Source organism: Notolepis coatsorum (assembly GCF_963971535.1).
Source record: "Notolepis coatsorum genome assembly, chromosome: 20".
Lineage (NCBI taxonomy): Eukaryota > Metazoa > Chordata > Actinopteri > Aulopiformes > Paralepididae > Notolepis > Notolepis coatsorum.
In genome coordinates, this window is record NC_140184.1 from 27,564,058 (window position 1) to 27,575,645 (window position 11,588).

At 44.1% G+C, this 11,588-nt stretch overlaps 1 protein-coding gene across 1 annotated transcript in view; it reads right to left on the minus strand.

The window, feature by feature from the left end:
* scg3 (secretogranin III) overlaps nt 1–4,503 on the minus strand; it is an 18,597-nt gene extending 14,094 nt beyond the window's left edge. Inside the window, 6 exon segments of the mRNA XM_084337091.1 lie at nt 226–375; nt 475–617; nt 2,963–3,175; nt 3,456–3,498; nt 3,624–3,676; nt 4,211–4,503. Of these exon segments, the coding sequence (XP_084193217.1) occupies nt 226–375; nt 475–617; nt 2,963–3,175; nt 3,456–3,498; nt 3,624–3,676; nt 4,211–4,313 (705 nt within the window). The 5' untranslated portion in view covers nt 4,314–4,503.
* Nucleotides 4,504–11,588: the final 7,085 nt, after the last annotated feature.

Sequence of the window (11,588 nt, forward strand, 5' to 3'; positions counted from 1 at the left end):
ACCTCCTCCTCATACCATCATCATCATCCTCCTCATCCTCCTCATCCTCCTCATCCTCCTCCGCAATATTATCACCATCATTATCATCATCCTCCTCATCCTCATCATCATCAATCCTCCTCCTCAATATCATCATCATCACCATCATCATCATTATCCTCCTCCTCCTCATCCTCATCCTCATTATAATCCACATCATGCTCAGAGGTTTACTGCAGATCCTACCATGTTGGCGTCTGGTTTCTGGTCCTCCTGCTCTTCTTTGTATTCCCCACCCAGGTCCTCAATCTCATTGTTCTTAGCGTTCTTGGTGATGAGATCCTGCAGGGCCTCCGCCACCTGGTACTCCAGGGTGTCTGCCTGACTGTCTGTGATCTACAGACACAAGGAGAAAGACAGAGCAGTAGAGATCAGTCCCCCGTTGACATGTTGTTGAGTATAATGCACATGCTGGATAGAAGAGGCAAAGCCTACCAGTCCCAGTTTGAGGAGTTTGGAAACAATCCTGTCGAATACTCCTCTGTCATCCTCCTCGTAGATCTTGTTGGCGATCTTCTGGACAATGTCCTCCGCCGTCAGTGGAGTGCCGTCCACCTGACGGAATGTCTCTGGGTCATCTGAAGGAAAGACCATCCACGTTGTAATGTACAGTATAATAAACTCAAACACATGGAATTATAGCACATGTAAAGAGTCCTCTATGATTTTTGACCTGTATGACCTTTGCTGTTCTGCACTAAGCCCACTGGGCATCTCTTGATCTCTCTCTCTTTGAGTGTGCCTTATCCGTTGGTTTTGCTTTGATACGATTTCCTTGTCAAACCGAGGCCAGACTTGGCCAGATTGAAATGAGCTCCTCTCTCAGTGGGTAGCACAGATCTGTCAGTTACTAATGATAATTTTCCCTCTCCTCTCCTCTCCTCTCCTCTCCTCTCCTCTCCTCTCCTCTCCTCTCCTCTCCTCTCCTCTCCTCTCCTCTCCTCTCCTCTCCTCTCCTCTCCTCTCCTCTCCTCTCCTCTCCTCTCCTCTCCTCTCCTCTCCTCTTCCCTTCCCTTCCCTTCCCTTCCCTTCCCTTCCCTTCTCTTCTCTTCTCTTCTCTTCTCTTCTCTTCTCTTCTCTTCTCTTCTCTTCTCTTCTCTTCTCTTCTCTTCTCTTCTCTTCTCTTCTCTTCTCTTCTCTTCTCTTCTCTTCTCTTCTCTTCTCTTCTCTTCTCTTCTCTTCTCTTCTCTTCTCTTCTCTTCTCTTCTCCTCTCCTCTCCTCTCTTCTAATCTCCTCTCCTCCAGTCTCCTCTTCTCTTCTGAGTAAGAATTGTATAACTTTGTATCACTTTGTCTCTTACATGACTCTAAGAAGCTGCTGTTGTCGAGCTGCACACATGGCACATCATCAAATCCCAGACTACTTGGTTCTAAATAGGATGAATCACCATTGATGTATTTTACTGGGGATATTTTCGTCTCTCTAAAGCTAATATGAAAAGAAAGCCAACACGAGGAGCCAATTTTAGACTTAGCATAACCGATGAGCTGTCTGTTGTGGCCCAGCCAACCGCACGAAAAGGTAAAATACTTTTACTCAGCACTTTGTGTCACTTCAGCTCAGAGACTCAGCAATATGCGGATATCAAATACATGCCTACACAGTGCAATTTGCCTTGTGCCACAATAGAAAGCCAATCTGAACAAATTGAGTGCACTTATTGACAGGAAGCAGTGTGTAATTTAATACACCCAAATAGAATTTATATTTTTTTTTAATCAGCATAGAAGTCAATATATGACAAGCATGAAACCGTGCAGATCCACATCTGACTAAATCCTCCCTGCCATGATCGTCTGTGAGTAAATGAGTGAGTGAGTGAGTGATCCCAATTTGCCATGAACAGCCCATGGCGTGGGAAACAGACTCACATCTATTTCTTTAGAAGTAATTAGCAACAGTTGTGACTGGAGAATCAAGAAAAGAGGGCGAGGCTTGAGGTACTGTAGGTCAATCAATATCTGTATGTAGCCAAAATAACTCCAGGATATATATATATATATATATATATATATATATATTCTTTTTTTACTCAGGATCTAATCGTGACCTAATTAAGGAATGGGAATCATTATGTATGGTATTGGTTTCTCAAAATTCACTATTGTGTATTGAAGCCATTACAAGGTGGACTGGAGATTGGAATCGCTACAGTGTTAGTGAAGAACAAACGCCTACCCAGTCAGTGTTTACAGTCTTCCTCAAGGAAGATACTTTACTGTGGGTAGCTTAGCATAGCTTCTACGCACTTAACATCTCAGTGAACAGTAGCAGAGTAGATAATCCTCTCTATCTTTCTCTCTCTCTCTCTTCCTGCATACAAAATGTCTGCCTAGCTGTGCCAGATATAGGCCTGAGGCTTGAGACTTGTCGTCGCCAGCAGGGCAGAGGTCAGAGGGCAGAAGTCAGACACACAGCATGCTCAGTTCCAACACGTTCAACCATCAGCCCGCCCTCCACACCTTGACAGACAGCACCAGAAACAAGGCCTGCTAGAAAGCCCGCCCTCCTCACCTTGACAGACAGCACCAGAACAGGGCCTGCTAGAAAGCCTGCCCTCCTCACCTTGACAGACAGAACCAGAGTAGGGCCTGCTAGACTAGTGTGCTGCATGTTGACTAGTCTATATACCTTGGTACTTGATTGATTGATTGATTGATTGATTGATTGATTGATTGAAAAGTTTATTAACAGATTGCAGAATGGGTACAGTACAGTACAGCTCAATACATACAATTGTTAAGGGGATGCAGACCAGAGAAAGACTTTCGTCTTGTTTACATCAGGGTCCCCCATTTTCAGTAGGGGTAGGGGGGGGACACACTGTACATTGGAATACTGACAAAGCCATACTTGGTCATTTACTGTACAACTGGGTTAGGACATTTGTAGGGGCCAGTTTCGAATTGCCATAGTCCATACCATTCTTGGTGGAGTCATAGTCCTCAGCCAGGCGACGGTTCTTTGTGGAATCTGATTCATCAGGGACGTACGGATCCGCCCCCTGGTTCCCCTTGACCGGCGTCTCATTGGTCTCTTTTGACTTCTGACCCTCGGCCAGGGACTTGAGCAGAGCAAAGTCATCGTTGTCCTGCTCTGCCTCTGCGTCCTTAGGAGCAGCGGGAGGCTTGGTCTCTGAATGGAATCGAGGAGATGCTGATGATGAAAATGGTTGAAAACAACAACAACAACAACAACAACAACAATGACAACAATATTGACAACAACGACAACACATGCCAAGTTCAAACTAAATAAACTACATCTCAAATAAAATGCAGCTTCTTCAATTGCTCCAGTATTTGAAAGGATAGCTATAAATATATATGTATCCTGGTTTACTGGAAACTGCGGCGACATGAACCTGATATCTAACAGGAAATGAGCTTTATTGACTGACTGTCGATTTTCTTACCTGCTGACTGTATCGCTGCTTTCACACTGTCCGCCTCAGCAATCTGGGGGAATTGATACACATGTAAAGATTTACAATGGAGATAAGGCTCAAATTCATAACCTCATAAGTCACCATATATATAGCTTTGGCAGGATATTGGACAGGAACTACATGAGACAAGCTTACCTGATCTTGGACTGGTCTTTCTTCTGTCAGCTGTCTGTTATATACAGCTTTGTCTACAGGAAAGATAGCATGCAGTAATGTAATAAGTTGCAAGTATCCGTTTGGGCTAGTTAGGTCTAGCTCTAAATAGGCATTATGCATTGTGTGTGGACTATAATAGGCTACTATTGTGATCAAATTAATTAGCTGATAACAACAATCGCAGCCTTGTCATTTGGGGTGTTTTGATTGTCATTAGAATGATTTGGTTAGATTAAATTGGTTTGATTAATCTAAATTTCAGAATTAATCTAAAGGATTCACGACCTGACACGCAGTCGCTTAATCGGATTACCAAACAAAAGATTAAATTGCGGTGAAAATAGAACACAGTCGGCTACCGCATGCCGCCAAAGCGACGTCAAATACCGCTCTGTTTGTTTTCAGTCCACCGCTGTTCTCGCCACTATATAACTGAACTCGTAACTTTAAGGGCAGTAGCCCACCTTAAACTGTGTTTTTAGAATATATCATTTTAATTAGATCTAATGAAATAGCCTCAAAACAAAAAGGAAGCGTATATAGACTAAATGAACATTTTAACTCACCATCCACTGAGGCGGCAGGTGTAGGAAAGGCAGAAATCTGGCACACATTCAGAGCTAGAAGCTGGATGAGGAGGATGAACAAGCCCGTGCTTTTTGACGCCATCCTGAAATGTAATTTTTTTTTAATCTCCACAAAAAGGTGTCAAGGAGATGATCTCCCGACTCTCTGATGGCGCGTGGGCTATATAGTGTTGGACGGACCTCCAGGCGATCGCGTATAGAGGAAGTGCTGAATGTTTGGACAGCTCCGCTCTGTCCGGCGTGGTGGTGCTGAAACTGACACCGAGGCTGCGCCCTGTGTGTCCCCGCTGTGTCAGAGAACTCCACCCGGTGGGGAGGAGGGGCTGGTCAAATCTCCGCGCTGCAGGAGCTGTTTACGAGCCGCGGTGCTGAATTCAGGTCAGCCACTGTAATTATAACGAGAGATAAGCTGGACGCCTCGCAGTCACTATAAGCCTCGTGTGAGTGAGCTGCAGCATCACCTGCCTTGCGACTGGTACCCACGACAATAGGACCACCCCTATCTTTACCGAACCAGCAAAGGAGGAGGAGAATGAGCCGAAAACCCGCCCCGCCCCGCCCGGCTGCGTCAGATCCAACCTGCGTCAGAGACAGTGGTTCTACATCTTCGATCGCCCGTCAACAGCAGCCTCTATTAAGTGGATGAAAGCAACACAACGACCTACATGATGCCGGTGTAGATAATAGATTAATTATGTGTCCGTTTTAATAGCCTCATGTTTCTATGGGCACTCTCTAAAAGTGGAAACTATCTATGTATTAAAAAATACATTACTGGGGAACATTTTAGGTAATTAGCTATCATTAGTCCATAAAGTCAACACGCTCTTTGTGCAGGTTAGGCTATAGTATAGACCTATAGGTTACATCAGAAGGCACTGGACTGGATAGCTACAACCATATAGATATCTATGGCTACAACTAGCAAACCATTTGTTTTTAATAATTGGTTCAGATGCAGATCACATTTAATTTATGAAAGCATTATGCTGAAAATGAATGTATGTCAGCTGATTGGACGTCCCTGTCTTAGAGCAATCCAGTACGGCTTAATACAAACAATTGTTAAGGGGATGCAGACCAGAAAAATACTTTCGTCTTGTTTACATCAGGGTTCCCCGATGGGCACATTCAAACTAGGATTTAAATTGTTGAATGAATTGAACATGCAATGGTAGCTTTTTAATTTAGCACTTTATAGGAGCAGCACCACCTATCTCTCTCTCCCTCCCCCTCTCTCCCTCCCTGTCTCTCCCTCCCTCTCTCTCTCTCTCTCTCTCTCTCTCTCTCTCTCTCTCTCTCTCTCCCTCCCCCTCTCTCCCTCCCTCTCTCCCCCCCTCTCTCTCGCCCTCACACTTTGACAACCTAGGATGGCTTATAGACGACAGAGTACAGCAACTTGCAATGGGCCTGGTCTACAAGATACACTACACCACTAAGGTACCCATGTACATGTCAAAATACTTCCCAAAGGTCAGTGAATACCACGTGTATTGTACCCATTCTGCAATCTGTTAATACAATCAATCAATTCAATCAATCAATCAAACAGACATTTACATTTACATGTTGTCATTTAGCTGACACTTTTATCCAAAGCGTCTTACATCTGTATGACAAGTCAGCAGGAAGGGTACAACTTTTTCAGCTGAGTAAGAATCATCAAACAGTGCTGAAACTTGGGTGCTGCAGTATTGAGTGCGTAGACATATGGTGCATGGTTTTATAGGACAGTAAACATTTTTTTTTTTTTTTTATGTATGTAAATGGTAAATGGCTGCATTTATATAGCGCTTTTATCCAAAGCGTTTTACAATTTGTTCCTCACATTTGACCCATTCACTACACATTCACACACCGTTGGCGGAGGCAACCATGCAAGGTGCCATGCTCATCGGGAGCACCTAGGGGTTAAGTGTCTCGCTCAAGGACACTTCGACACACTGCCCGGGAGGAGCGGGAATCGAACCGGGAACCCCCGGATTACCAGACGATTGCTCTACCTCGCTCTATGTCGCCCCATATGCGGAAATAAGACAACATCTGAGAGGTCTATCCATCCAAGGCGGTTGAGGACAGGTCATCAAACTAAAATATTACATTTTCTCAATTAAATTATAATTTATACTTACAAAAACACACAATTAATTTGTATTTGTCCTGATGATGTTGTCCAATGATACTGAATCCGTGTGTTGTGTTAATTATAACTGAAAAATAGCATAGCCTATGCTATCCACCAGTAACATGCTATCCACCAGTAACATGCTATCCACCAGTAACAGGCTATCCACCAGTAACAGGCTATCCACCAGTAACATGCTATCCACCAGTAACATGCTATCCACCAGTAACATGCTATCCACCAGTAACATGTTCTTACCTGCAATGCCCCTGTATTGTTGTGTATTTGACAAATAAATAACTTGAACTTGAACAGCAGCAGACTGTCCACCAGCAGTAGCTTCCAGTATCTAAATAACCAAAACGGTGGTGCAAGTGATGTTTAGATGGACAGCAATTACTTCAGAATACTTCTTAAACATATGGAATATCCCTTTAAAGGGTAAATTCAGAATGATGGACCCTTAGCCCTCTGTCTTACTCATCAGTGATGCTGTCAGAGGAGAGAGTCCGTTCTCGGCACAACCCATGCTGGATACCCAGCTCATCTTTACTTATAGCCACAACACTAATGTAACGTTAATGAGTATGTTTCAGTGTTTATCTCAAGGCTTGTACAGACAGACCGAAGCTTTAGTTAGATCTGTGGCTAACCAGCCGGTATACAGTGGGAAGAATGGCAAGGATTGTGCTGAGAAAGTACTATAGCAATCAACATCATTGATAAGAAGTGGAATAGGGAAAGGGTTCCAAAGAAATCCCCTCACCCTTTTAACACAAACGATGTAATGATTATAAAAGGCAAACTGGATAATTGTGCTTGTTCAACGGCACAACATGATTACATTGAGTGACATTACAATTCAGGGGAAATAGGCAAAGAGCAGAGCCTGCACTCCGACCTCTGACCCTCTGATGTGATAGAAGTGGTGGAGCGGTGGAGCAGGTTTCAGCCCCGTGTGTCCCGTCTCAGAGCAGGACCACCGTGTCTCAGAGCAGGACCACCATGTCTCAGAGCAGGACCACCATGTCTCAGAGCAGGACCACCATGTCTCAGAGCAGGACCACCATGTCTCAGAGCAGGACCACCGTGTCTCAGAGCAGGACCACCATGTCTCAGAGCAGGACCACCGTGTCTCAGAGCAGGACCATCATGTCTCAGAGCAGGACCACCATGTCTCAGTCAGAGCAGGACCACCATGTCTCAGAGCAGGACCACCATGTCTCAGATCAGGACCACCATGTCTCAGAGCAGGACCATCATGTCTCAGAGAAGGACCACCATGTCTCAGAACAGGACCATCATGTCTCAGAGCAGGACCACCATGTCTCAGAGCAGGACCATCATGTCTCAGTCAGAGCAGGACCATCATGTCTCAGAGCAGGACCATCATGTCTCAGAGCAGGACCACCATGTCTCAGTCAGAGCAGGACCACCATGTCTCAGAGCAGGACCACCATGTCTCAGAGCAGGACCACCATGTCTCAGAGCAGGACCATCATGTCTCAGAGCAGGACCACCATGTCTCAGAGCAGGACCACCATGTCTCAGAGCAGGACCATCATGTCTCAGAGCAGGACCACCGTGTCTCAGAGCAGGACCATCATGTCTCAGAGCAGGACCACAGCCTGGATCAATGTCGTCTCTAATGTCTTTACATTTTCCTCCATGGTGATCGTAGTGGATGCCCATGCAGATTGGCATATCACAGTGATAATCAACAAGGTTTTGAGGGTATACTGTACATCACGGTTACACAGTAATGTACTGATTTACCCTAAAAGCCTCAGGTATCTATTACAATTATTTGTTGATCATTTTGGATATATGACCTATTATTCTGCCACTACTGTAACACTGTCGGCTTTCTATCTAGATGGTGATTCTTCAGACTGAACATTAGCTCAATGAAAAATGTGTGTCTACTGCCATCTAGTGTTCTGTAGATGTTAGGGCATATTCAACGTGTCATCTGCAGCACAGCATGTTGACCAGTGACGCGTGCAACAGATAATTAGGCTCTAACAGCAAACGAAACATTAGTCCCCGTGAGGATTGCCATATCGGCCCTGTTTACCCTCCCAAATTCCACTCTTGAGACGTTCCCAAAAACGTGTTTACTTAAGAGGCAAACCTCAAAGCCTTCTCCAATAAACAAAATGGTGTGGCTGAGCCTCGTTTCCAGCCGTATGTTATGATTTAAGACTATTTATTCTCAATTCCAATTCTGAATACAAATGCTGGGAAAGTATGATTGAAGAATTATAATAATATTGGGATAATCCCTGAAATAGTTGTCCAGATATTTGGTGAGTAGGCAATAGCTATAAGCTATTACCTCCGCCAAGGACGTTATGTTTTCGTTCCCGTTTGTTTGTTTGTGAACATGATAACTTGATAAGTAATGGCCAGATTGACATCAAATTTGCTGTGCACATTCATGACCCCGAAGACACCTATTGAGTTAGGTGACCCTGTAACCACCCCTCTAGCGCCACCATCAGGCCAAACTGAAAGGTTATTCAGATTGCCATAAAATATGTTGTGAACATTCATGACCTCTAGAGAAATAAATGTATTGATTTTGGCGAACCCATGATAATTTCTCTACTGCTGCCATCAGGCCAAACCTTTGCTTTTCAAATGAGCGCATCTCCTGACTCATGATGTATAATCACAAGAATTATACCCAAACATGTGGCTCCTCTTGGACAATGCATTTACCTAAGGAATTATGAAGTCTGCAACATAGGTTTTTTTGCTCCTCTATGTTCACTCTCATGAAAACCTAATGTGTGACATGTATGGACCAACATCTTTAAATATGTTATTTAGACAGTTGATAGGCCAATTCATATGACCACCATATCCAATAAAATTTCAGGTCAACACATGGCAAAAAGGAAGTGATGTTTTACTTGTGTGAATGCTTTGTCTGATTTTCACCAAACTTTAGTGAGGAAGCCTGTGAAATTCTCATTTATTGTAATTTGGCCTCATGGTGGCGCAATTCTCGCAATTCTCACAATCTCACAATCAAATCAACATTGTGTCCACAATCAGGAAATACTTTGTCCCTTTGTGATATTCTCCTGATGGCATCATAAGCCAAACCTTATGACCCCGAGATCCAATCATCTCAGTATAAAGGAAAGAATCTTAGCTTACCAAAAGCTCAAACAGTGAACTCCAAGCCCACGTGGTTGAACAAAAAATTCAAAGAAACAGACTAAGAAATGACGTAAACACCATGATCAAAACCGCAAATATATATTTCATCAATGACAAAACTGAGGAAAACAAAAACAAACCATGTGAACTTTGGAAATGACTCAACAACCAACTAGGCTGCAGCAAAAAACCAAAAACCAGATTTACAAACATAAACATAAAGACAGAAAACACTCTCATCACAGACAAACTGGATGTGACCAAATACCTAAACATATTCTTTACAAACATAGCCACAACACTGGTTAATAAACTACCCTCCCACTCAGGGCATTTAGGGGTAGAACACATAGTAGCATACTACAAAAACCTAGGGGTCCGCAAAGATGACTTCAAACTAGAAATGGTAACAACCGATGAGGTACTCAAAAGACTGAGCGCCCTCCAACCTAACAAGGCCACTGGCCATGACAACATCCCCTCCAAATTCCTCAGAGACTCAGCAGCCGCCATCACCCCAGTCATCACACACATAATAAACCTCTCCATAAAACAGGGACACGTCTCCAATGACTTCAAAATTGCGAGAGTGACCCCCCTGCACAAAAAAGGCAGGAAATTAGACCCAGGCAACTGTTTCTATTCTTACCTCCATCTCGAAGTCATGGAAAAACTTTTCTACGAACAGGTCGAAAAGTACCTTGCAGAAAATAATCAAATCTACGAATTCCAATCTGGTTTCAGAACATCCCACTCCACTGACACATGCCTTCTCTATTTGAATGACCACATCAAACAAGAGGACGTGGACGCGGGCAAATACTGCGGCATGGTCATGCTGGACCTACAAAAGGCCTTCGACACTGTCAATCACTCCATTCTGATTGACAAGCTAAAAGCAATTGGTTTTGATAGTCTATCAGTGAGCTGGATACAATCCTACCTGGAGGGGAGAGAACAGATGGTGGAGGTAAACGGTACCCTATCCCCCCCCCTCCCAGTGAGCTGTGGTGTTCCACAAGGAAGCATACTAGGACCGCTACTGTTCCTAATTTATGCAAATTACATGTCGTCAGCTTGTGACTGCAACTTGTTCCTGTTTGCGGACGACTCAGCCCTGCTGGTCTCTGACAAGAACAAGTTACAGGTTGAAAAAACCCTCAGCTCGGAACTAGGCAAAATCTGCATATGGCTCGCCGATAACAAACTATCATTACACATGGGCAAAACAGAGTCCATTCTCTTCGGTTCAAATAACAAACTCAGCAAGACCGACGGCTTCTCAGTTACAGTGGGTGACAATATTGTCACAAGGAAAGATGAAATTACCTACCTGGGTTCCATCCTAGAGGCTAATCTTTCCTGTGACAAAATGGCATCCAATGTAATAAAAAAAATCAACCAACGAACTCGATTCTTGTACCGGATCTCCTCTCTGGTAAACAAGAATACCCTGAAGACTCTAGCAGGAGCATTCATTCAAGGGTACTACGACTATGCTTACACCTCATGGTACCAAAGCACCTCAAAGGCACTAAAAACCAAATGACAAACATCTCAAAAAACAAACTAGTCAGACTACTGCTTGACCTGACTCCTAGAACCCACCTCACCCCTGCACACTTTGACAACCTAGGATGGCTTAGAGTAGACGACAGAGTACAGCAACTTGCAATGGGCCTGGTCTACAAGATACACTACACGACCAAGGTACCCATGTACATGTCAAAATACTTCCCAAAGGTCAGTGAATACCACGATCACAACACCAGAGGGAGCTCCACAAATCATGTTAACCCCAGATTCGGCTCAAACAAGAGACTAAACACGTTTCGCAATTATGCCACATCAATGTGGAACGCCCTACCCAAAGCTGTAAAGGAATGTGAATCACTACCCACTTTTAAAAGCACTCTCAAAGAACACCTACGGGAGACTGCAATTCGAAACTGGCCCCTACAAATGTCCTAACCCAGTTGTACAGTAAATGACCAAGTATGGCTTTGTCAGTATTCCAATGTACAGTGTACCCCCCCCACCTCCTACCCCCCCCCCCCCACC